This window comes from Lithobates pipiens, unplaced genomic scaffold, assembly GCF_037356315.1.
Source record: "Lithobates pipiens isolate NorthernLeopardFrog02 unplaced genomic scaffold, aLitPip1_a1.2 Scaffold_16, whole genome shotgun sequence".
Taxonomy (NCBI): domain Eukaryota; kingdom Metazoa; phylum Chordata; class Amphibia; order Anura; family Ranidae; genus Lithobates; species Lithobates pipiens.
This window is the reverse complement of record NW_027507748.1, coordinates 527,720,502-527,747,471: the sequence shown is the minus strand read 5'-3', so window position 1 is coordinate 527,747,471 and position 26,970 is coordinate 527,720,502. Positions and strand designations below refer to the sequence as shown.

Here is a 26,970-nt window from a genome sequence, read left to right as displayed (position 1 = left end):
TGTACAGAGTAGAGGGGTGAAAGGTGCGAGGAGCTGTACAGAGTAGAGGGGTGAAAGGTGCGAGGAGCTGTACAGAGTAGAGGGGTGAAAGGTGCGAGGAGCTGTACAGAGTAGAGGGGTGAAAGGTGCGAGGAGCTGTACAGAGTAGAGGGGTGAAAGGTGCGAGGAGCTGTACAGAGTAGAGGGGTGAAAGGTGCGAGGAGCTGTACAGAGTAGAGGGGTGAAAGGTGCAAGGAGCTGTACAGAGTAGAGGGGTGAAAGGTGCAAGGAGCTTTACAGAGTAGAGGGGTGAAAGGTGCAAGGAGCTGTACAGAGTAGAGGGGTGAAAGGTGCGAGGAGCTGTACAGATAAGAGGGGTGAAAGGTGCGAGGAGCTGTACAGAGTAGAGGGGTGAAAGGTCCCAGGAGCTGTACAGAGTAGAGGGGTGAAAGGTCCGAGGAGCTGTACAGAGTAGAGGGGTGAAAGGTCCGAGGAGCTGTACAGAGTAGAGGGGTGAAAGGTCCGAGGAGCTGTACAGAGTAGAGGGGTGAAAGGTCCGAGGAGCTGTACAGAGTAGAGGGGTGAAAGGTCCGAGGAGCTGTACAGAGTAGAGGGGTGAAAGGTCCCAGGAGCTGTACAGAGTAGAGGGGTGTAAGGTCCGAGGAGCTGTACAGAGTAGAGGGGTGAAAGGTCCGAGGAGCTGTACAGAGTAGAGGGGTGAAAGGTCCCAGGAGCTGTACAGAGTAGAGGGGTGAAAGGTCCCAGGAGCTGTACAGAGAGGTAAGAAGTCTGAGGACCTGCACAGAGTTGTTAGGAGAGAGGTCTGAGAATCTGTACCTGTCCCCTAAGATGACTGTTCTTTTACTTTCATCAATGAAATATTAGCGCTGCCCTGGCAGGACGGATTCCAGCTGGACCAAAGGCTACATGCACCTGATCCCCTAAAGGAATAAATAATAATACGTTTTAGAAGTCTAGTGAGATGACTTCTTTAAAGCCAACAACCAGCCAAAGTGTTTTTTAAAGTTTTTGACAAAAGGATGAAGGGTGTGGAGTGTTCATTGCAGTCTCCTCTCACTTCCTCTCTATATGACAGCTGTCAGCACAAGAATTGGGAGGAAACAGGTGTCAGAGAAGAAGTGAAAGGAAATCTCACAAACAGCAACATAAACTTTTTTTGTTTTGCGTATGTAGGAAGAGGAAGAGATAGAAAATTGGTGAGGTTTTTTCTAATTTTAACAGTGTCCCATTTGGGAAGACCCACCTTACTTTCTGTCAAAGTGACAGGTATCTGACAGCGAATGAAGCGGGGGGGATATTAAAGCATTTTAAACTGAACAGACATTCTAAAGCTAGCGGTACATTGATAGGTGTTTGTTGCAAATGCTCATAAAAAAATAAAAGTCTCGTCAGTACATGCAATAACGTCATCAGAGACTTGACAAGTGCTTTACAAAAGTACTTTAAAATTCAGTTTGTTTTTAACATTCAACTTTGCAATCAATGGAATTTCCTGGAATGAAAACCACATTCACATTTAGAATTTCATTAATTTGATAAAAGTTTTCCAACTAGTTCCTTTTTTTTAAAATCATCATTACAGTAGAAAAAGAAGATTTGAAAAAAATACCTAGTTACGACACGTACTTGCTTCCACTTGCGTTCAGATCACCTAGGAAATCCGAACAGAAGTTCGCTCCCCCTCCCTTCCTGCAGTCTTCTGGGACACGTCACAGGTCCCAGAAGACTGCTGAACTAGTCAACATGCACAACTGTCACAGCCGGTGCCCACAGTTGAGATGTCGGTGTGGGGGAGAGAAGGCAGGTAGAAGTGATGGCTCGGGTGAACACATCGCTGTATTATGGAAAAGGTGTGTGTGTGTTTATTAAAAGTCAGCAGGTACAGTTTTATAGCTGCTGATTTTTAATAAACACATAAAAAAAAAAAAAAAAAAAAAATAAACACACACACACCATACTGAAGCTCTGCTTTAAGCAACAAGAACAATATTCTCAGGAGTCATGCAGATGGTTTTCAACTGTCTAATATACAAAGACCTACAAAAGAGAGAATCTATAAATCTGAACATTAAAGTGGTTGTAAACCCTTACAATCCACTTTTTGCTACAGGTAAGCCTATAATAAGGCTTACCTGTAGCTACCCCGGATAGTTCCTAAAACTGAACAGTTTAGGAGATGTCCCCTGTATTGGCACATGTGCACTGAAGCAACAGCTCGTTTGTGCCGTTGCTTCAGCTGACGTGCCGTTACCGGTGGCTCCCGCGCGCATGCTCATTATGCCTTTGTGTTACAGGTTTTTTGTTTTGTTTTTGTGGAGTGGGTTTACAATCACTTTAAACAGTTGCAATGAAATTTGAAGAAAACTTATAATACTGCTAAAGCCACTTCTCAAAAAATATTTTGTAAAATGTACACAATTAAATGAACAACTTCTATTCTTTACTTGAGAAGGTTAAAGTTCTAGGTCTGGCTGGCTTGGTGAAGTTGAGGGTCCAACATTTTCACCAGATTTTGTTTTTCGTAGTAAGGAAGCCACAGAAACGGTGGAATTCATGTATCCCATATAAGAGGATGACATGATCCGCTTCAAGTTATTTTAGGATTTAATGTACTGCTATCCAGTGCTCATAGCTGGCTGGCAGCCAAGACCCTGGTCAACTATAAAAGGGAACTTACCAGGACAGAGATATGTGAAGTGACATTTCTTCTGAAGGTACAAGCACCAGAACTGTCATGCTTGTCCTTGCTTTACTGTTCAGTCACCAACCTGCTACATGTGAGCAGCCAGTATAGTGTCTGTTATTTGTAATAGACCAGTTACTTGGTTCTTGCACAAAAAAAAGAAAAAAAAAGTAAAATAATGGCAGCTCTCATATATTGGTCCTGGCAGGTTTCTTTGACTGTAAAGCCCCATACACACTATCAGATTTTCTGCTGATTTTTTTCCTTCAGATTTACCAAAACCATATAATATGAGGTCCAACCTTAGGAGTTTCAATTTGTATGCAATCAGGCAGGCCCCTTGCACTACATGGTTTTGGTAAATCTGAAGACAAAAATCAGCAGAAAATCTGATAGTGTGTATGGGGCTTTAGAGTGAACGACTACTTACATCACTTTAACATATACGTTTTAGCTTTTGTATCTGTACATAGTTTACAGAATTTTAATATAAAAGCCATATTTCTGTATTTATAAAGCTGTGATTTTGATATTTGTTAAACATTCACAGTAGGTGAACCAATCACTGTAACCAATTAAGTGCCAAGTGCCATTTTAAAATGGCACAGGCATAGCAACAAGGGCTATTTGTCCCAGCACCATTTCCAAACGACACCTGGACTCTGGGGCTCCTGTGGGTCCCAGTCAGCATTGGAGGTGGGAACTGCTGGCGACGTTTGACATCGCTCCAGTCCTCCAAGGGCATAGAGTCGAGCATGGGCCACCATGTCCTCACTCGACTTTCTGCCCATCAGGCCACAGGGACCAGATCGTCTCTGCCGGTTCCAATGGCTCCAGTAAGCGGCGGAGACCACTTTTATCTTAAAGCAGGCCTGCCTGCTGTGGAGAAAAATACCAGGGTTATGGCAGCTTTCTGCTGCCATAACAATGGTATTTTATGTCAAAGTACTGATGTATATCCATAGTGGGTGGTCGGAAAGTGGTTAAGAAAAAAAAAAAGTGTAAAAATGATTATAGATTTTAAAAACATTCTTAAAAATATTTCCTCTCAATATTAATCCCCAGGTCCCAACAAGGACATTGGATAATCTGGATGACATTTTTTCTTACTGTGCAAGCATCAAATGCTCACAGAAATTAACATAAACGGGGATATTTACCAAAACAGGTGCACATGTGCATAGTAACCAAACAGCTTCTAGGTTTAAGGCCGTGTTCACACTGGTACGACAAACACTCTGACGTGCATACAGTGCCTTGCGAAAGTATTCGGCCCCTTTGAACTTTTCAACCTTTTGCCACATTTCAGGCTTCAAACATAAAGATATAAAAATTTAAATTTTTTGGGAAGAATCACCAACAAGTGGGACACAATTGTGAAGTGGAACGAAATCTATTGGATTTTTGAAACTTTAACTAATAAAAAAATGAAAAGTGGGGCGTGCAAAATTATTCGGCCCCCTTGCGTTAATACTTTGTAGAGCCACCTTTTGCTGCGATTACAGCTGCAAGTCGCTTGGGGTATGTGTCTATCAGTTTTGCACATCGAGAGACTGAAATTCTTGCCCATTCTTCCTTGCAAAACAGCTCGAGCTCAGTGAGGTTGGATGGAGAGCGTTTGTGAACAGCAGTTTTCAGCTCTTTCCACAGATTCTCGATTGGATTCAGGTCTGGACTTTGACTTGGCCATTCTAACACCTGGATACGTTTATTTGTGAACCATTCCTTTGTAGATTTTGCTGTATGTTTGGGATCATTGTCTTGTTGGAAGATAAATCTCCGTCCCAGTTTCAGGTCTTTTGCAGACTCCAACAGGTTTTCATCCAGAATGGTCCTGTATTTGGCTGCATCCATCTTCCCCCTCAATTTTAACCATCTTCACTGTCCCTGCTGAAGAAAAGCAGGCCCAAACCATGATGCTGCCACCACCATGTTTGACAGTGGGGATGGTGTGTTGAGGGTGATGAGCTGTGTTGCTTTTACGCCAAACATATCGTTTTGCATTGTGGGCAAAAAGTTGGATTTTGGTTTCATCTGACCAGAGCACCTTCTTCCACGTTTGGTGTGTCTCCCAGGTGGCTTGTGGCAAACTTTAGCCGAGACTTTTTATGGATATCTTTGAGAAATGGCTTTCTTCTTGCCACTCTTCCATAAAGGCCAGATTTGTGCAGTGTACGACTGATTGTTGTCCTATGGACAGACTCTCCCACCTCAGCTGTAGTTCTCTGCAGTTCATCCAGAGTGATCATGGGCCTCTTGGCTGCATCTCTGATCAGTCTTCTCCTTGTCTGAGCTGAAAGTTTAGAGGGACGGCCAGGTCTTGGTAGATTTGCAGTGGTCTGATACGCCTTCCATTTCAAAATGATCGCTTGCACAGTGCTCCTTGGGATGTTTAAAGCTTGGGAAATCTTTTTGTATCCAAATCCGGCTTTAAACTTCTCCACAACAGTATTACGGACCTGACTGGTGTGTTCCTTGGTCTTCATGATGCTCTCTGCGCTTTCAACAGAACCCTGAGACTATCACAGAGCAGGTGCATTTATACAGAGACTTGATTACACACAGGTGGATTCTTGGATTCTATTTATCACCATCAGTCATTTAGGACAACATTGGATCATTCAGAGATCCTCGCTGAACTTCTGGAGTGAGTTTGCTGCACTGAAAGTAAAGGGGCCGAATAATTTTGCATGCACCACTTTTCAGTTTTTTATTTGCTAAAAAAGTTTCAAAAATCCAATAGATTTCGTTCCACTTTACAATTGTGTCCCACTTGTTGGTGATTCTTCCCAAAAAATTAAAATGTTATATCTTTATGTTTGAAGCCTGAAATGTGGCAAAAGGTTGAAAAGTTCAAGGGGGGGGGGGGGCGAATACTTTCACAAGGCACTGTATATCAATGGTTCCCTATGAGAGATGTTTTAACTGGTGCAACACAAGTTGTTCCGACTTTGAAAAAGGTTCCTGCACTACTTTGGTCCGATTTTGATCCTACTTCAGCCTATTGAATATCAGTGAAAGTCAGATCGAAGTCAGATCATTGTCTTAACTGATCCGACTTTGGCATGCAATTTGTGCTCTGCGGATCTTGAAGGGGAACTCCACGCCAAATAATAATAAAAAAAAAAAAAAAAAACGTGTGGGATCCACCCCCAAAATCCATACCAGATTCTTTTCTTGAGCATGCAGCCCTGCGGGTCAGGAAAGGGCGTGAGGACGAGCGAGCGCCCTCTCCTGAACCATACCAGGCTACATGCCCTCAACATGAGGAGGGGGTGTACTTTTGGGGCTGGGGGGCCCTGCGTCCCCCATGTTGATGGGGACAAGGGCCTCTTCCAGACAACCATGGGCGGTGGTTGTCGGGGTCTGATCAAAATCTGGAAGCCCCCTTTAACAAGGGGGCTTCTTCTCCCTCCACTGATGTCTTTTTCCGCTGCCGATTCTCCTCTCTCCACTGTCTTCTCCCTATGCTTTTCCTCCAATGTTCTCTTGACGCTCCCTTCCGCTGTAATGTTGGGTCCGCCCTGTGCCTTTACTTATATAGGCATGGGGCATGGTGGGCGGTGATGTCACATGGCAGCAGGGCCTCCAAGTGATGTTCCCAGGTGGCCACAACACATGCCTACATAAGTAATGGCACATGGAGGACCCAGCATTACAGCGGGAGAGAGCGTGGAGGGAACATTGGAGGAAGAACAGAGGGAGAAGACAGCGGTGAGAGAAGACCTGGAAAAGAGAGGACAGCAGAGAGGAGAACCAGCAGCCGAAGATGGAGGGAGAAGAACTGGAGGAAGAAGAACTGGGAGGATGGAGACATCCCTGGAGGGAGAGGAAAATCGGAAGAAGAGACAGCGGAGCTGCTTTAATAAAATTACTTTGACAAAAACCTATGTGCCGTTTTTATTTTTGATACTTTTTTTTATTTTTATTTTTTTTTATTTTTTTAGGTGAATGGGTAGGTGTACAATTTACCCCTACTTATTCACATAGGGTGGGGGACCGGGATCTCCCGCCCGCAGACCCCAACCCTGGCCGGTGGTCGTCAGGGTCTGCGGGCGGGAGATCCTGGCCCCCCATCCTATGTGAAGGAGTCCCTTGTCCCCATCAACATGGAAACAAGGTGCTTTGGGGTGGGGGCAGAGAGCACCCCAAAGCACCAACCCCCCATTGTAGAGGAAATGTGGCCTGGTAGAGTTCAGGGGGGCGCTCGCTCATTGCCACCAGCTTTCCTGATCTGCTGGGCCGAGTGCTCGGCTAAGGGTCTGGTATGGATTCGGGGGGGGGGGGGGCCCACACCGTTTTTTTGGCGTGGGGGTTCCCCTTAAAACCCATACCAGACCGAAGTGTCCGATATGGTATGGTCTTGGAGGGGGACTCAAAGGCCCTGGGATCCCGTTCATTGAAGTCGGACTTCAAGTCACAGGGAAAAGTCGGACCCACCATCGTATGACTGGTGTGTCGTACCAGCGTGTACCCAGCGTTATTGTCAAAGCTTAATTGAACAAGCTGACATTAGAAGCCAATTGGTTACTATGCACAGCTGTACCAGATTGTGTGCACAAGTTTCAGTAAATTTCCTCCAATCTTTTTTAGATCTTTAGTGATTGCAAACCTGTGAAAACGTTGCCAATTTATACCCTTATCTTAAAAGGCAAAGTTCACCTTTTGGGAAAATAAATGCACATATTGTTGCAAAAAGAAAATCCACAGGTCCTCCAGAGCACTGCACTTGTGATCACTGTCAGTTTAAAAGCTGCAGGTCTTGTGAATGAACTATGAGAGTGCTCATCTGTGCCCTTGCAGTTCATAGAGAACTACAAGCAGTCTGCCGAAGTGGAAGAGAGCTGCACGATTAATCGCTGAAGAGTCAGATCACGAATCCCACCCCCCCCCCCCCCCCCATCATGATCTTAAAGCATTTTCCCAATTCTAAGCAGAGTTCTCTGCTCACAGCTGTCTAGAAAAACAAAACAAAAACAAAAAAACACAGGCAGCCTGCTAAGTTTGACAACATTGGTTAAACTTCCCTCATTTACAGACAGAAGTTCATTCCTTTCCTCTAAAACACAGGACATAGTATCACAATGTTTCTGCTTATCTCCATCTAAACAGACACTTGTTGTTTACAAGTTAAAATCTGCATTTTTTTGCTAGAAAATGACTTAGAACCCCAAACATTATATTTTTTTAACAGAGACTCTAGAGAATAAAAATGGCGGTAGCTGCAATATTTTATGTCACACTGTATTTGCGCAGCTGTCTTTCAAGCACAATTTTTTTTTTGGGGGTGGGGGACGCACATTAACAAATTAATAAAAAAAAAACTAAACAGTAAAGTTAGCCCAATTGTTTTGTAGAATATGAAAGATGATGTTATGCCGTGCAAATTGTGATCTTTATTCTAAGAAAAAGCATTGTGGTTCTCATTTTGGCCCGAATCGTGCAGCTCTAGTGGGTAGTGGAACATGGATATGGTTTGCATATTCAATGTAGCCAAGTTTGCACTCAAATGGCTTCAAAAGTAGTAGAGGAACCTTTTCCAAAACTGTGCTATGCAAAGTCGCACCGATGAACAGACACCACTGAAAACAATGTGATTTCCATTGTCATGCGATTCAATTCACATCTGAAATCCCACTAGTGTGAATTATGCCTAGTTGACAGCTCACTGGGCATGGGTCATTAGGCAGGGTATGCACACCCTGCAAATCAGGGACCAGTGTCAAAAGTAAGTACACAACAGGCTGTGATCAGCAGTACCGTTGCATCACTAAGTGTGGGTCTCCATGGACAGGTAATGTGCACCATGCTGATGGGGGACCAGTATAGGAAGAAGGTAGATAACTATACAAAGAAGGCTGGGATCACTTACAATTACAGTCAGATCACTGGGTGTGGGTCTCTGAGTAGGTAATGTGCACCCTGCAGATAGCAGACTAGGGTCAGCAGTAGGTACAAAGGAGGCTGCGATTATCAGCACATAGAGATCACTGGTGTGGGTCTTTGGGCAGTACAATGTGCACACTGTACAATATGTTGATGGAAAGACCAGAATAGGTCGATTCATACCAATACAAAGCAGGCTGGGGTCACCATGACAGTTAGATCGCTGGGTTTGGGTCCCTGGGCAGGAAATGTTTACCCTGCAAATAGGGAAGTAAAGTCAGCAGTAGATACACAGAAGGCTGTGATCAGTGGTACATAGAGATGGTGTGGGTCTCTGAGCAGATAATGTGCACCCTGCAGATGGGGGACTAGAGTCATCAGAAGATATACAAAGGGCTGTTATCAGCAGCACAGTCAGATCACTGGGTGTGGGCCTCTGGACAGGTGATATGCACCCTGCAGTTGGGAGACCAGTATAAGAAGAGGTACACAGTTATACAATAAAGGCTGAGATCTGGTATTTGCACCCTGCAGATGGAGGATCAGAAGGTACAGACAGCTGAGATCAAAATGTCAGGCAGATTAGTGGGTGTGGGTCTATGGACAGGTGATGTGCACCCTGCAAATGGGGGACCAGGGTGATCAGAAGGTACACATACAGCTGAGAACAAAATATCAGGCAGATCAGTGGGTCACTGGAAAGGTGATGTGCACCCTGCAGATGGGGGGGATCACAATGCCAAGCAGATCAGTGGTAGGGATGAGCTCAGGCGTGTTCGCATGGTCCACATGCAGAGCCCGCCAGGAAGTTGGTGCAGTGCTGCGCTAATCAGAGGCAGTGAGACATTGCCCGATCTCTGCAGCCGCACATTGGGGCAATGTCTCACTGCCTGTGATTAGCGCAGCGCCGACTTCCTGACGGGCTCTGCAGGTGGACCATGCGAACACGCCTGAGCTCATTCCTAATCAGTGGGTGTGGGTCTCTGGACAGGTGATGAGCACCCTGCAGATGGTGGTGATCAGAAGGCTGGGATCACAATGCCAGGCAGATCAGTGGGTCTCTGGACAGGTAGTGTGCCCCCTGTAGATGGGTGATCAATATAAGGAGTTGGTACACAGCTATACAATAAAGGCTGAGATCTGATCTCTGGACAGGTAGTGTGCCCCCTGTAGATGGGGGATTAGAGGGTACACAGAAATCCTTGATGAGCAGAAGGCCAACTTGCTGTGGTAGGTGTGTGGGGAGTGTATTGTGCATCCTGATGCTGGGGGACCAATGTCAGCACGAGGGTGACAGGTCTCACTGAGTCATTGTTAGAGTGTGTGCTCTGCGGCCCAGGTGACCAGGCTCTCACCAGGATCCTCTTGAAGAGGTTGTTCTCCTTTGGGGGGAGGGTGACACCCGGCATGATGTCTCCGTGTTCTGCCCGCCCCTCGCGGGGGTCCCGAGGAAGAAGCCACCTTTCTCAGAGGCCGCACTACAAGATGGGGACTGCGCCTGCGCACACAGCTCCTCGCGTTTTCGGTGAGAACGCATACTGATGACGTCATTCTCGCTTCCTGATCCCCGTGTGGCTGTAGAACGGAGTCTGTGGGAAATGGTAGGGTCATGTGCTGTGTGAGAGTTATTCCGTCCTGATAGCTTTAGTGCGGGGAGGCCTTGTTCACGGAAATGCAGCCATGTGACATGTACGAGGAAGTTTGGTACTCATCACTTTCCGTAGTCTGGGAGTGTGGTGCTGTGCATCCTGGGAGTTGTAGTCTGTATGTCTTGACCTCAGAGTTTGCTGGCTGTAAGGTGAGTGCTGTGAGGACAGACAGGGGCTGACATACATGAGATTCTGTGCTCTTTACATTGAATTAGGACTCAGAGGGCAATGGCTGTATACTGTCTCCCACCTGGTCTATGGGACGTAAAGCACAGCACCCATGTGCTGAGGCCCTGATTGAAGCAGCTCTTTTTGTATGCAAGTTCTGGGGACGTGAAAATCCCCAGGCCTCTTCTATGATAAAGATGTGTGTATATATATATATATATATATATATGATGCCAGGTGTTACATACATACGTGTGTGTATCGTCATATTATGCCGATAGAGAAGCCCATTCATTTCAGTAGGAATCTGACAAACATGGCACTTCATTTGGCACTACACTTTTTTAAGCTTACCTCGCTTAACAATAAAAATCACTGCAAGTGTGACACAGGTTTGTGCATTTCATGAATTTCTGTGATCTTTGCCCACCTTCATGTGCTGATTATAGAGTGAATGTAACTGAAATAAGGGAATGCTCTCCCTTTATGTACAAGAGTTTGCTTAGGGACTCATTCCCTTTAAACCTTGTTAAAGGGGAGAAGCATGGAGACTACCATAAGACCCCTTTCACACCAGGGCGTTTTGCAGGCGCTATAGCGTTAGAAATAGCGCCTGCAATCCGCCCTAAAGAAGCTGCACCATTATGTGTAGTGTGAAAGCCAGAGGGCTTTCACACTACAGCGGTGCGCTGGCAGGACATCAGGGAAAAGACCTGCCAGCAGCTTCTTTGGAGCGGGGTGTTTACCGCTCCTCCACCACTGCTCCCCATTGAAATCAATGGGGCAGTGCTGTAATACCGCCGGCAAAACGCCACTATTGCAGCGTATTGCTGGTGGTTTTAACCCTTTCTCGGTCGCTAGCGGGGGGTAAAAGCCGGCCGAAATGCCCCGCAAATCCGGCAGTAAACCGCCCACGCTATCGGCGGTGGGGTGTGAAAGGGGTCTGCAAATGCTGATTGCCATGGCTTTCATGCAAACCCCCTAACCTGCACAAATTATTATTACTATTTATGATTTATAGAACTCCATCGCCTTGCACGGTACTTTACAATATGAAGGCAGTTACAATACAATTCATCACGAGGAATCTGGTGGCCCTGCTCCTTAGAGCTTACAATTCTACAAAACCTGATATTGAGTCACTAGCCTGAAACAAGTATCTAGTTGAGGATTTGAAACCAGTGGGAGAGAGAATTAATATTTCCTCACCCTACCTCAGTCAGCACAGGACCCCTTAGGGCAGCGGTTCTCAATGGGAGGAGGGGGGGGTCTGGGGTCGAATGACAATTTGCCAGGGGTCACCAAATCCTGGGCTGTTCCTGGAGCCCGCCGATGCCCACTCCAGTTCACAGCATGGGTGGAGGGGCAGAGACTCGAGGTTAGCTGACTGGTGAGGAATGTGAAGTTGGAGGGGCTGGAGGAGACCCTACCCCCTGATTTCAGCATAAGTGTCACTGCTGCAAGACACCACAAAGTCAGAGACACAGTGAGTAACACTACCTGTGATTATAGTTGCCATTAAAAGTCCCCAGTACAGTTCTTGGATCAGCAGATGACCTTGATCAAGCGTACCCAAGTTGGATGATCAGAACTACCTGCCAGCACTGCCACTCATCACATCCTCCACCAAGGATTAAGAGAAGGAAGGGAGTGGAAAAGAGAGGGAGGGGACAAAGAAAAGGGAGAGAAAGAATAAGTGATAGAACAAGAAAGACGACGAGAGAGAGAGATGGGGGAGAAAAAAAAGAAATTATGATAGTGGGAGATAAAGGGGAAAGAGGAGCACAAAGAGAGAGTGGTGCATCCTAAAATGTACCATAAGGGGTTTTAATACTGTACAAGTGGAAGGGAATGCTAAACATCCATGTGTTAGGGGCGCAAATTACTTGTCTTGCCTTGGGTGCTGATAACACCCCCCCCCCCCCCCCCGCTACAAAAATAATTTTACTGTTGGGGTACCTACAACTTAGGAAATTTTATCAAGGGTTCACAGCACTAGTAAGGTTGAGAACCACTGCCTTAGGAGGTTATTTACTAAAGTAGGGCTGCAACTAACTATTATTTTCATAATCGATTAATCGGCCGATTATTTTTTCGATTAATCTGATAAAAAAAAAAACGGAAAAAGGGGAGATATACACACACACGCACGCACGTGTCGTTCCCCCCCAGTATAGATGACACATTCCTCCCCTCTCACATGGTGTCACTGCCCCACCTCCTCTCAGTGCTCCCCTCCCCCCTCCGGTGTCTCGGGTTTTCTCACCCCTTCATGGTGACAGCGGCTCCTCCTCGGTGTGCCGGGGTGGTGTGGGGCGGAGTCTCAGTCGGGACCTGCCACACGTGACTCGGCCGACTCCTCTGAATGGAGCGAAGGGCACCCCGAAGCCAGGAGATGGATGCATGCATGTGCAGAGCACAACCTCCAATCACGGCAGCGCTGGAAAGCGGCCCGGCTCTGCGGCGGGTCTATCGGAAGGCTGCTGGGTAGAGGGGGAGGAGGAGCCGAAAGCAGCGCAGGCGCGTTGCTGGCAGGACGTCAGCTGGGTGGAGAATGCAAGCAGGCGTAGCTGCATGCTCATGGATGTGGTGCATGCGTAGGACACGGGAGGATACACAGGATTCTAACGGACCAGCAGGGGGGAAGGTGCGGACTAGGGGTGCAACGGATCAAAAAAACTCACGGATCGGATCGTTCCTCGGATCTGAGACATGGATCTGATCAATTTTTGGATCAGCAAAAAAAATAACACTATCCCCGCCCCCCACAGCCACATAGTGTTATACCTATTATTTAAATAAACAATCTCCCCCCCCCAATAAAATTCAGCTTATTACAAGCGTAAAAACATAGTCAGCATATCACTGATGATTTGTGCCAAGCTCACCACCGATCAAAGTTCCTCCAAACAGACCGCCGTGATGAGTCCCGGGATACCTATTGGTGCAAATCGTCAGTGATATGCTATGTTTTTATGCTTGTAATAAGCTGCATTTTATTGGGGGGGGAGACATAGTGTTGTACCTTTTTATTTAAATCAACAATGTGGCTGTACCGAGCAAGTGAAAAGACTTAGGATTAGATAATAACTAACTACTACCTAATAGATAGTAGTTAGTTATTAGGTTAGATTAGGTAATAAATGTAGTGGTACCTGCATAAAAGAAGTTTTGAATGAGGGCAGGCAAGGCATCCAGCATGACTTCTCCAGAATTCCTTCACTTGGGCTGACACAGGCTGAACGCCGCGCTAGGGGTGACGTCAGCGCGCAGCTCGCCGCCGCCGGGTGTACCAAGATGGCCGCCAGCTCCGGAGCTAGGCCGAAGCTGCGGCCTTTCCTAAGGCTGCGGCCCGCTATGCGGATCGCATGGTGCGGACCAACTAATCGATAATAAATCGTTGACAACGATTTTCATTATCGATTATTATCGATAATATCGATTAATCGTTTCAGCCCTATACTAAAGGCAAATCCACTGTGCACTTGGTACAGTCGCTGTAGATCTGAGGGGGACATGCAAGGAAAATTTAAAAAAAATCAGCATTTTTGCTTGCACATGATTGGATGATAAAATCAGCAGCGTTTCCCCTTGTTTCTGATCTACAGCGACTGCACTTCCAAGTACACTTGTAGTGCAGAGTGGATTTTCCATTAGTGAATCAACTCCACTTAGGGTTGCCACCTCATCCCTTTAAACCCAAACATATGCTAATTACACAGGTTCTGTGGCTGATTAAGGTGGTAATTCAACTCACTTGGTGCCTTATATGCATTAAATTGGCCTCAGAACCTGTGTAATTCAGATGTGTTCGGGTATAAAGGGATGAGGTGGCAACTTTCCCCACTGTGTGCTGACGTGAGGATAGGCTAGGAAAGGACAATTGTGTTAAGTATCTTATAAGACTTTTTCGTTTTCGTGGCCCTACCACACATCAGCACACAGTGAGGATGGGCCTGAGAAGGAAAATAACGGTAAGTATCTGATAACCATTTTCTGATTTTTAGAATGACGTCAGCAGTGGCTTCAATTTTCTGATAAGGGTGACAGGTCATGGTAAAGGGACCCTGTCATTCTGTAATCCTGTCGAAGTCCCTTGCAGTAGAAAAGCTATTATACTCAACTTTCTGTCATCCCACACATTCTACTTTCCATCTATTCCAACACTAAAAGGACTGTCACACGGGGGCAAATCCGTTTGATGGACTCTGCTTGCTCGGCGGGGATGGATCTGCTGATCCGGTGGATGACAGGTCCATCTCTGCTCACTGTGCAGAGATGGACCTGTCAGAGCCCCACTCTCCTCTATAGGGAGATTGGATGAAAACGGACCGCCTGTCCATTTTTTTTATCTGATCCCATCCAACCCGCCTGACGTATGGAAAATAGGGCCACCGTCAGTCTGGATGTGGCGGACAGGATCAGATCGGATAGCGGTGGATGTCAGTGGACATGTCACCACTGACATCCGCTGCACCATAGGGGTGAATGGTCCGCCTGAAAAACTGAGAGGCAGAACTGATCAGTAAACTGTGTGAAAGGGGCCTTAGACCCCATACACACTATTAGATTTTTGTCTTCAGATTTACCAAAACCATGTAGTGCAAGGGCCTGCCTTGTATTGCAAACAAATTGAAAGGCTTAAGGTTTGACCTCATATTATTATATGGTTTTGGTAAATCTAAAGACAAAAATCTGCAGCCGCCAACCACCCTCCCCCTTAAGTTTCAATAGGCAACAGACTGGGGTGTTTACATGTCACAATGCTTTGTTTCACGCCCACTTCAAAGATCACTTGTGGCAGATGGCCAGCTTGCCAGACACTACACTTTTAAGGAGATGGAGAAGTACCGCAAATGTCTGCAATATGCTAAAAAAAAATTGGAGATCAAGTTGGATGCTTTAAAAATGCAGTCTGATTTTTTTTTTTTTTTTTTTTTTTCTTCTTCTCACAATATAGCACATATATGATAATGTGCTCCTTTTGAAAAGGTTACTTTCTGAATAACACTTTTATTACTTTTTTTTATTTTTTATTGCATTGCAAAGTGTAGAGTAATGCACACAGTGTGAATGAACCCTTAGCCTAGGTTCAAACTTATGTAGTGCAATTTGAAGCTGTTTTGTAGTGTGATTTCAAGGTTGTAAGTTGATTCCATTCTGATTAGAGGTCGACCGATATGGGTTTTTCTCTGGCCGATGCCGATATTTAGAAATCATGGCGGCCGATAGCCGATATATGATGCCGATTTTTTTGGGCCGATATGTTAGGCCGATTTTATTTTATTTATTTATTTTTAATCCCCCTTGATCTAACACACCTTTCCCACTGGGGCGTTTTTTAAGGCGCTTTTGGGCTAAAAATAGCGCCTGTAAAGTGCCTGCAAAATGGCTCCCCTGCAGTCTGTGTGAAAGACAGAGTGCTTTCACACTGAGGCGATGCTCTGGCAGGATCTTAAAAAAAAAAAAGTCCTGCAAGCAGCACGTTTGGAGTGGTGTATACCGCTCCTCCACCACTCCTGCCCATTGATATGAATGGGCACCACTGCCGAAGCGCATGCAATGCGATTTGGCAGCGGTGCTTCATGGGCGCATTTAACCTCTTCCTTGGCCGCTAGCTGGGTTATATGTGCCCCACTAGCAGCCAAATAGCACCGCTAAAATGATGGTAAAGAGCCGCTAAAACTTGCGTTTTACCATCAACGCTCCAGTGTGAAAGCAGCCTTCATAAGTGATACAGAAAATTTCTTACACTTAAAGCGGAGGTCCACCCTAAAATGGACCTTCCGCTCATCGGATTCCTCCCCCCCTCCAGCGCCACAATTGGCACCTTTCAGGGGGGAGGGTGTGCAGTTACCTGGATAATCCAGGTAACTGCACCCACTTCCGGGCTAGCTCTCTGCGGAAAGGGGCGTACATTACGCCCCTTTCCGCAAGTGCCCGCCCCCTTCCGCAAGTGCCCCGCTGCCTGCTGGGAAACGCACAGATCCCAGAGGCAGCGGGGACCGTCCTCATTGTGCAGCGCGGCTCGCGCATGCGCAGTAGGGAACCGGGAAATTAAGCCGAAAGGCTCCATTTCCTGATTCCCATACCCAAGATGGCAGCGGCGGCAGCACTCGAGTGTCGATCCAGAGATCGGCTTCGGGTGCCGACATTGCGGGCGCGCTGGACAGGTAAGGCTTCATGCACACGAGACGCAGATGCAAACGCTGCTGGACACATGTTGAAACCGGCATTTAGAAACGCGCGTTTTGCCGCGATTTTTACCGCGATTTAGCGGCGTTTTACCGCGTTTTACCGCGTTTGCGTCTAGAAGCGTTTAGTTAAGCTAACATCATAGACCCTCCCCAGCTCAAAAATTAACTATTTCAGCAATTTTGTGAGACCAGAGTGAGTAGCAGCAGCTGTGAGAGCTGCAGTGTACTTGTATTTAGCGTGTCACTTGCCACGGCACCTGCCACAAGTTGTGGATTGTCCACTTGCCACGTGACTTGCCACATCACCTGCCACGTCACTTGCCATGTCATCTGCCACAAGTTGTGGATTGTCCAACTGCCACGTCACCTGCCACAAGTTGTGGATTGTCCACTTGCCACGTGACTTGCCACATCACCTGCCACGTCACTTGCCACGTCACCTGCCACAAGTTTTGGATTGTCCACTTGCCACGTCACTTGCCACAAGTTGGGGATTGTCCACTTGCCACATCACCTGCCACAAGTTGTGGATTGTCCACTTGCCACGTCACTTGCCACATCACCTGCCACCTCACTTGCCACGAGATGTGGATTGTCCACTTTCCACGTCATCTGCCATGCCACCTGCCACAAGCTGTGGATTGTCCACTTGCCATGTCACCAGCCACATCACCTGCCACAAGTTGTGGATTGTCCACTTGCCACGTGACTTGCCACATCACCTGCCACGTCACTTGCCACATCACCTGCCACAAGTTGTGGATTGTCTACTTGCCACGTCACTTGCCACATCACCTGCCACGTCACTTGCCACGTCACCTGCCACAAGTTGTGGATTGTCCACTTGCCACGTGACTTGCCACATCACCTGCCACGTCACTTTCCACGTCACCTGCCACAAGTTTTGGATTGTCCACTTGCCACGTCACCTGCCACAAGTTGGGGATTGTCCACTTGCCACATCACCTGCCACAAGTTGTGGATTGTCCACTTGCCACGTCACTTGCCACATCACCTGCCACGTCACTTGCCACGAGATGTGGATTGTCCACTTTCCACGTCATCTGCCATGCCACCTGCCACAAGCTGTGGATTGTCCACTTGCCACGTCACCAGCCACATCACCTGCCACAAGTTGTGGATTGTCCACTTGCCACGTGACTTGCCACATCACCTGCCACGTCACTTGCCACGTCACCTGCCACAAGTTGTGGATTGTCCACTTGCCACGTCACCTGCCACAAGTTGTGGATTGTCCACTTGCAACGTCACTTGCCACGTCACCTGCCACAAGTTGGGGATTGTCCACATCACCTGCCACATCACCTGCCACAAGTTGTGGATTGTCCACTTGCCACGTGACTTGCCACATCACCTGCCACGTCACTTGCCACATCACCTGCCACAAGTTGTGGATTGTCTACTTGCCACGTCACTTGCCACATCACCTGCCACGTCACTTGCCACGTCACCTGACACAAGTTTTGGATTGTCCACTTGCCACGTCACTTGCCACGTCACCTGCCACAAGTTGTGGATTGTCCACTTGCCACGTCACCTGCCACAAGTTGTGGATTGTCCACTTGCAACGTCACTTGCCACGTCACCTGCCACAAGTTGGGGATTGTCCACATCACCAGCCACATCACCTGCCACAAGTTGTGGATTGTCCACTTGCCACGGGACTTGCCACATCACCTGCCACGTCACTTGCCACATCACCTGCCACAAGTTGTGGATTGTCTACTTGCCACGTCACTTGCCACATCACCTGCCACGTCACTTGCCACGTCACCTGACACAAGTTTTGGATTGTCCACTTGCCACGTCACTTGCCACGTCACTTGCCACAAGTTGGGGATTGTCCACTTGCCACATCACCTGCCACAAGTTGTGGATTGTCCACTTGCCACGTCACTTGCCACATCACCTGCCACGTCACTTGCCACGAGATGTGGATTGTCCACTTTCCACGTCATCTGCCATGCCACCTGCCACAAGCTGTGGATTGTCCACTTGCCACGTCACCAGCCACATCACCTGCCACAAGTTGTGGATTGTCCACTTGCCACGTGACTTGCCACATCACCTGCCACGTCACTTGCCACATCACCTGCCACAAGTTGTGGATTGTCTACTTGCCACGTCACTTGCCACATCACCTGCCACGTCACTTGCCACGTCACCTGCCACAAGTTGTGGATTGTCCACTTGCCACGTCACCTGCCACGTCACCTGCCACAAGTTGTGGATTGTCCACTTGCCACGTCACTTGCCACGTCACCTGCCACAAGTTGGGGATTGTCCACATCACCTGCCACGTCACTTGCCACATCACCTGCCACAAGTTGTGGATTGTCCACTTGCCACGTCACTTGCCACATCACCTGCCACGTCACTTGCCACGAGATGTGGATTGTCCACTTGCCACGTCACTTGCCACGTCACTTGCCACGTCACCTGCCACGTCACTTGCCACGTCACCTGCCACAAGTTTTGGATTGTCCACTTGCCACGTCACTTGCCACGTCAGCTGCCACGTCACTTGCCACAAGATGTGGATTGTCCACTTGTCACATCATCTGCCACATCACTTGCCACTTCACCTGCCACGTCACCTGCCACAAGTTGTGGATTGTCCACTTGCCACGTCCCTTGCCACGTACCCTGCCACGTCACCTGCCACAAGTGGATTGTCCACTTGCCACATCACTTGCCACATCACCTGCCACAAGTTGGGGATTGTCCACTTGCCACGTCCCCTGCCACAAGTGGATTGTCCACTTGCCACATCACTTGCCACATCACCTGCCACAAGTTGTGGATTGTCCACTTGCCACGTCACCTGACACAAGTTGTGGATTGTCCACTCGCCACGTCACTTGCCACATCCCCTGCCACAAGTGGATTGTCCACTTGCCACGTGACTTGCCACATCACCTGCCACGTCACTTGCCACATCACCTGCCACAAGTTGTGGATTGTCTACTTGCCACGTCACTTGCCACATCACCTGCCACGTCACTTGCCACGTCACCTGCCACAAGTTGTGGATTGTCCACTTGCCATGTCACTTGCCACGTCACCTGCCACAAGTTATGGATTGTCCACTTGCCACGTCACATGCCAGTCACCTGCCACAAGTTGTTGATTTTCCACTTGCCACGTCACCTGCCAGGTCACTTGCCGCGTCACCTGCCAGGTCACTTGCCACATCACCTGCCACAAGTTGTGGATTGTCCACTTGCCACGTCACCTGACACAAGTTGTGGATTGTCCACTCGCCACGTCACTTGCCACATCCCCTGCCACAAGTGGATTGTCCACTTGCCACGTCACTTGCCACGTCCCCTGCCACAAGTGGATTGTCCACTTGCCACGTCACTTGCCACGTCACCTGCCACAAGTTATGGATTGTCCACTTGCCACGTCACATGCCAGTCACCTGCCACAAGTTGTTGATTTTCCACTTGCCACGTCACCTGCCAGGTCACTTGCCGCGTCACCTGCCAGGTCACTTGCCACGTCACCTGCCACAAGTTGTGGATTGTCCACTTTCCACGTCACTTGCCACTTCACCTGCCACGTCACTTGCCACAAGTTGTGGATTGTCCACTTGCCACATCACTTGCCACCTGCCATGTCACTTGCCACAAGTTGTGGATTGTCCACTTGCCACGTCACTTGCCACCTGCCATGTCACTTGCCACAAGTTGTGGATTGTCCACTTGCAATTGCAATTGTTTAAAATATTTTTCTAATGGTTTTTCATCATTTGCAATCATTTTTGAGATTTTTAATGTAAAAAAAAGGGTCACCTTTAAAAACGCATATAAACGCAAACGCGGCTAAACGCGGTAGCGGCGTTTTGCCGCGTTTTGCCGCGTTTTGCGTCTGAAACGTGGAAATTTTTGTTTCTGAACACATTTTTTTGCTTCTGGAAAAACGAGACTAAACGCAACTGCATAAAAACGGAAAAAAACGAGACTGTGCATGGACACATAGGATAACATTGAATGAGTTCAGGGGCAGTTGAAAAAACTGTCCAACTGCATCTGAACGCACGTTTAACTGCGTCTCGTGTGCATGAGGCCTAAGGCCGCGTACACACGCGCGGACTGTTGGCCCAACTTTGTCCGTCCAACAGTTTGAGCGAACAGTCCGCTCAAACTTAGCATGGACGGACATGGCCACACACGACGGACGAACAGTTTGCTGAAACCGTGCGCGATGACGTGAACGGCACGTACGACGGGACGAAAAATACGACGTCCTATACACTGCAATGCAACCTTCCGACGTGGAAATCCTTTCTGAGCATGCGCGAGACTTAGTTGGCCGAACAAGCCTACACACGAGCGAACAGTCCGCTGAAACCTTGTTTCAGCGGACAGTTTTTCGGAATTTCCGTAAGACCTTGTTCGGCCAACTGTCCGCTGAAACTGTCCGCTGAAGCCCCACACACGAGCGGACTGTCCGCCCAAACACTGTTCAGCGGACAAGGTTGGGCGAACAGTCCGCGCGTGTGTACGCGGCCTAAGTGTCACTATTTTAAAAGTCAGCAGCTGCAGTATTTGTAGCTGCTGGCTTTAAAAAAAAAAAAAAAAAAAAAAAAAAACGCGGAGTCCCGGCGGACTCCCGCTTTAAACATTTATTAAACAAAACAAACCTCCAATCAGTTTACTTGTATGTATGATCTAGATTAAAAAAAAAAAAAAAAAAACTATATATTAAATAAAAACAGGTAGTCAAAACTTTTGGACAAAAAAAAAAAAATGGGCTAACTTTACTGTTTTTATTTTATTTTTATTTTTTAAATGGTGTATTTTTTTCCCAAAAAAATGCATTTGAAAGACCTCTGTGCAAATGCCGTGTGACATAAAATATTGCAACAACCGCTATTTTATTCCCTAGGATCTCTGCTAAAAAAATATATATAATTTTTGGGGGGTCTAAGTGATTTTCTGGCAGAAAATACAAGATTTTTACTTGTAAGCAACAAGTGTCAGAAAAGATTTAGTCTTTAAATGGTTAAACTGAGAACTTCTACACAGAGATGACTTCATTCATTCAGAAGTGTAAACATTGTATCATTTAGTTCTTTTCTTGGCAGTCTGCCCAGAGAGGAGGAAAGTGTTGCTATGACGACTCGGGCAACTCACACTGTCTTCTATACAGAAGTCATTTCAAAGTCCCGCTGTAGAATCGGCTTTTTATCAACACAATCGGCCGATGCCGATTATTTAAAAAACGGCAAATATCGGCCGATATATCGGTCGACCTCTAATTCTGATCTCTTGTGATTTGGATACAGCAACTTTTTATGTTCAGAGGGGTCTCTCTCCACAAACAGTACTAGAAAAAGTGCTGGAATTGTGTTACTTTAGGACAGATAAGTGATTTGCCTGCAGTTTTTATTCAAGTCTATGGAGCTCAAAATCGCACAGCACTTCACTAAACATGCACAGGACCCTTTTTCAAAACTCATCAGAATCGCACTGCATATATGTGAACAGCCTTTTCAGAAACTCATGTGTTGCGCGTTTCCATGGGTTCTGAAACGCATACAAAATCGCGTCGGTGCGAACCAGGGTTTAAAATTGGCCTTTAAATCTGGCTATATTTTTATACAAAATATAATTCTCACTTAATCAGAATTCTGTTTTACTGGCAATAATTATCATACAATGGCTTAAAGTGTTACTAAACCCTGGACCCTGCATTCACTATATATGTGTCTCCCACAGTACACAGAACATGGAAATGCAATTGTTTTAGTAAATATAAACTGCTAAAATAACTTTTCTCATCAGCAGTATAAATCGGTCTTGTAGCTTCTATTAGTGTCTGGTGAAAGCTTTTAGGAGGAGTTTTCATTTTCCTCTGACTGTCCTATGAGGCTGCATGACTCTTGACCCTCTGTTTGGACAGTGCTGATTGGCCCTGTGCTGATCACATGCACTCTTCCGAAAAAAAGAAAAAACTCTAGCAATACAAATCAAACTGAGCACGTGCAGAGTGCCCCAAGGCTCTGTACTAACGGCAGATGGATTGAAGACAGTAAATGAAGGGGATGATAAGAGAAGATGGGATCAAACAGCCTTTTTACAAAATGCAGAGGATTGACCCCTTAGATTACTCAGTGAGTATAACAAGCATGCTCTACTGCATTTACAGACTCATTTTACTGTTGTGGGTTTAGTAACACTTTAAATACATTGAGTCACTGACTAAATACAAATTATTCATTCATTCATAGGTGTATAGCGCTCAAAGCGAACTGAATCGCATCAAGGCGCTGATCAGGATCCTACCTTTACCCAAATTTTACACTATGCCTGTCTAGGGTCTCTTAGTAAGTATTGGAACCAGCCAGGCAAATATTTTAGAAGGCTGTCAGCAATTGCAGCCTATGCTATTCTCTTAGTACAGGCTGTGTTTAACTGTAGTTCTATTTATTTAATACTTAAAATATATGATATTTAACATCTATGAATTTCTGTCAGCAGGAATACGGGATGTCACAATGAAACGTCTGCCGGGTATTGCATTGTGGAGGAGTTGTACTCATTGTTTTCATTTGTCTGCTTTTGACCAGCCATCTCGCAGACTATGTACAAAGTTTTTTATAAAGCAACGTCTTGGATCACATTTACAAAATAGAAGTCCTTATGATGTGGTCGTTGATGGGTTTCAGCCAAGAAGAAGCTGTTCTCATGGCATTGGAGCTCTCTGGCCAAATGATAACTTGCAGAATTACTTGCAGTCCTTAGTCAAGGAGCATGGACGAATAGGGGAAATGTTAAACCATACATTAAAAGAAGAGGAACGCAAAGCTCTAAATGTTCAGCATGCTGAACTGTCTTCTATTTGTTCTTTGCTGTGCCAAATACAAGAGTCAGAAATAGAAGGCAAAGAGTTGGAGGCCATGTGTGCTGGTAGGTAATTGATAAGCTTCCTCTAAACCCAGATTTAAACCTTAACCATGTCAACATCTTCAGGCCTGTGATCTGCATCTTGTCTTACTGTAGATTGCTGGATGAGCCCATGTGTATTGTTGCTGCTTTAATTTTCCTGCTAAAAGGACTTACCTTGTGTACATAGTGGCCGTTCTATTTAGTCCTTTTGTCTTCTTTCTTTCCACCACCCTTTTTACTTCCTTGTGGCATGATACCGCTTACTCTCTGAACATTTGATAAAGGCTTCTAAACAATATCAGGGCTGTTGCACCAAATTTTAGAATATAACATCTGCCAAAAACTGCAAAAGTAATGAAACTGGTCTTTGGTGTTTTGGCATACAACAGGTCCTATACAGTTTTTGGCATCCTTGTTAACAGCATAGTACCATACTGTACCCCTATACGTGGACAACAAGAAAGTAAGTATTAAAGCGGAGTTCCACCCCCCTGCCACATTTGGCACCTTTCAGGGGGGAGTGGGTAGCTGGTTTTGACAGATACTCGCTACCAATTCCATCTGACTTTGTCACGGCAAACTCATCCCGACGTTTGGGCCCCCCTCTCCCTTCCCTTACCGCTGGGCCATTCACACTTCGCGCATGCGCAGTGGGGAACTAGCTGTGAAGCGCAAGGATTCATTGTTGGCTTCCCTTACTCGAGATAGTGGCAGCAGCACCCAAGAGTCAATTGAAAAATAAGCTTGAGTGAAGACACCTCTGGATTCGTGGATAGGTAAGTGTCCCCTAGCTGCTGACTTTTACTTTCTTACTGAAGGAGCCTGGAGCTCTGTTTTAAGGACTTTTCCTTAATGATTTGTTAAGCCCTGTTTTGACCTCAACATACCAGGAATATTTTAGGCTTTTGTAAATTAAAGTGGTACTAAACGCACCCTGTTTACTTTAATTTACATTATTCCTTCTTTCTGTTTTGTGGATGATGGTACTGTAATTCAGCTGTCACAGGACCAGATCTTTCCCAGCCTGTCTGCAGTGAAACAGTGGCAGGAGGAGCATCTAGTCCTCTAAACTGTTTTAAATTGTCACACAAATATACTGTATATAGTTACAATCTAATCTTTATTTTTTTTCTACAAAAGCATGGTTTGGGTGGATTTCTGCCAGTCTCAGGCAATGTCACACCCCTACAGCGTGTATCTTAGAATAAGAGGGAGGCGAAGCCTCAAATCTAAATGTAATATCCTGCCCTCATTGTGTTTAGCTGGTTAGTGGACATAGAGTAAGAGGGGGGGGGGGGGGGGTGGGCTGTCATTTACCACTGTGTATATGCCCACACGTGTCTCTCTATTGTCACATGAGCTGCTCAGGATAGAATTACACTGAAAACTGAGCATGTGCAGAGCTGCCAACACTGCTATAGCCCTAGCTGCAGAGATGGAGACACAGAACAGCTGGATTTTTTTTTTTTTTGCAGAATACAGAAAATGAATCTCATAGTAACTGAGTATGAACAGCATGTAATATACCATTTATGGATAGTTTTTAAAGCGGAGTTCCACTCGTTTGTAAGTTTTTATTAAAAGTCATCAGCTACAAAAAAGTGTAGCTGTTGGCCTTTAATAAGCAGACACTGACCTGTCCTACGGTCCAGTTATGTGGCCGCCCGAAGCCTCGCTTTCTCTGCGGCGCCGGCATTGCAAGTGTGGGCACCCAATTGTGACAGCTTGCGGCTTCACAGTCGGGTGAACACTGCGCATGCACGAGTCGTGCTGTGCTCTCTTAGTGGCCAGGCAATCTTCTGGGACCTGTGAAGATTGCAGAGGGGGAGAGGAGGAGTCGCCTAGGCGGCGAGTCAATGAGGGAAGGAAATGGGAGCTGGGTATCTGTCAAAACGAGGTACCCCTACTCCACCCCCCCAAAAAAAAAAGAAAATTACATGTGGCATGTAAGGGGGCGAGAAGTGCTTAAAGCGGAAGTTCCACTTTTGGGTGGAACTCCCCTTTAATGATGTGAGTTTAGTGACACTTAGTGACACTACGTGCTTGGCCCCTTTTGCTTTTAAGAAGGTTTTGTGCACTCCCCCCCCCCCCCCCCCCCCCCCCCATAGCGTGAAATAAAAAGAGAAGAACTTTACACAAATTGTCGTTTTGGGCTTCTTCATTTTCATGGTTAAGAGGTTCTTAAAGTGATTGTAAACCTCAGATCTGTATTATGAACAAATCATATCCCTCTGAAGTGTTTACTTTTCTCAATTAAAAGAACCAGGTGTGATTTCTTTCTGCTGCTTCATTCCTCTATCAGCATGAATCACCTCTGACAAGTTTTCCTGACACCAAGAGAAAAATGATGATGGGGAGGAACCTTCAGCTGATTGACAGCGTGTGTGAAGGGGAGGGGGTGTCTCTTTCCTACAATCAGCTCTCAGAGCTCTCCTCACTGAACACTATAGAGTGTGACTAAAGCTCTGCCCCCTTTTTTTCTAAACTCTCAGACAAGGCTATAAATGTATCACTTTGAACTGATGTAGAGAAGACTGCAGATAAACGGGTACAACCTATGCAGGAGGACTGGTTTAATCTGTGTATCTCCTGAGGATAGTCCTTTTACTGGGTATATGTAAGGGTTTACAACCACTTTAAGGCTGCTTTCACACTGGGGCGGTATTCAGGCGTTACAGCGCTAAAAATAGCGCCTGTGTAACGCCTGAAAAAAACCGGAGGGCTTTCACACTGGAGCGATGCGCTGGCAGGACGGTGAAAAAAGTCCTGCTATCCGCATCTTTGCAGCGGTGAAGGAGCAGTGTATTCACCGCTCCTATACCGCTCCTACCCATTGAAATCAATGGGACACTGCGGCAATACCGCCGGCAAAGCGCCGCTGCAGCGGCGCTTTGCGGGCGGGTTTATCCCCTTTTCGGCCGCTAGCGGGGGTTAAAACCACCCCGCTAGCGCCCGCACACCGCCGCTAAAACGACGGTAAAGCGCCGCTAAAAATAGCGGCGCTTTACCGCCGACGCTGCTCCTGCCCCAGTGTGAAAGCAGCCTAAGGGCTAATGTTTTAGTGAATAAGCATTTGAGAAGATCTCATTATTAAAGTGTACCTGGTCCCAAGACAATATGGCAGGCTTCATTAGTTTAGTTAGTTTGTTCTTTTTCCTTAATTTTTCACCTGGCGATTCTGCCAGTAAAAGTTTCTGTCCTAGAATAACAATGCTTACATCATGCTTTTATCTATGGAAGAGCAGTGTTATCTGCAGAAGCCCCCACTCTCTCCTGTTCTGTGGTCCTTATGGATAGCTGGGAGCAATAGAACTGATATGAATGCAGCACAGGCAGAGATCGCAGGAAGTTATCAGCTCACAAGATTTCTGGCAGGATCAACAGATATCTTTTGCACTTACCGAGCAGATGTTACTAACTACTTTAATTCTTTATGTAACAGACCAACAAGTGAAGTTCATACCTTTTGA

At 46.5% G+C, this 26,970-nt stretch overlaps 2 protein-coding genes across 7 annotated transcripts in view; one reads left to right on the top strand and one right to left on the bottom strand.

The window, feature by feature from the left end:
* Nucleotides 1–10,096, bottom strand: part of NAA16 (N-alpha-acetyltransferase 16, NatA auxiliary subunit) — a 62,912-nt gene extending 52,816 nt beyond the window's left edge. The window contains exons 1-2 of one of the 2 annotated variants that reach the window (XM_077483174.1): nt 9,925–10,075; nt 817–920 (exon numbers count right to left, since the gene is read on the bottom strand). Coding sequence is in view for 1 of the 2 variants with exons in the window: in XM_077483173.1 (XP_077339299.1) it covers nt 9,925–9,978 (54 nt within the window). In the remaining variant the exon portion in view is untranslated. Of the gene's footprint in view, nt 1–816; nt 921–9,924 lie in introns of both variants that reach the window. The other variant, XM_077483173.1, reaches the window with a different exon arrangement.
* MTRF1 (mitochondrial translation release factor 1) overlaps nt 10,084–26,970 on the top strand; it is a 62,070-nt gene continuing 45,183 nt past the window's right edge. For 2 of the 5 annotated variants that reach the window (XM_077483180.1, XM_077483175.1), the window contains exons 1-2: nt 10,203–10,367; nt 23,093–23,521. In XM_077483180.1, coding sequence (XP_077339306.1) covers nt 23,110–23,521 — 412 coding nt within the window. In that variant the 5' untranslated portion in view covers nt 10,203–10,367; nt 23,093–23,109. Of the gene's footprint in view, nt 10,171–10,202; nt 10,368–23,089; nt 23,522–26,970 lie in introns of those variants that run through there. The other 3 variants (XM_077483177.1, XM_077483178.1, XM_077483176.1) reach the window with 3 other exon arrangements.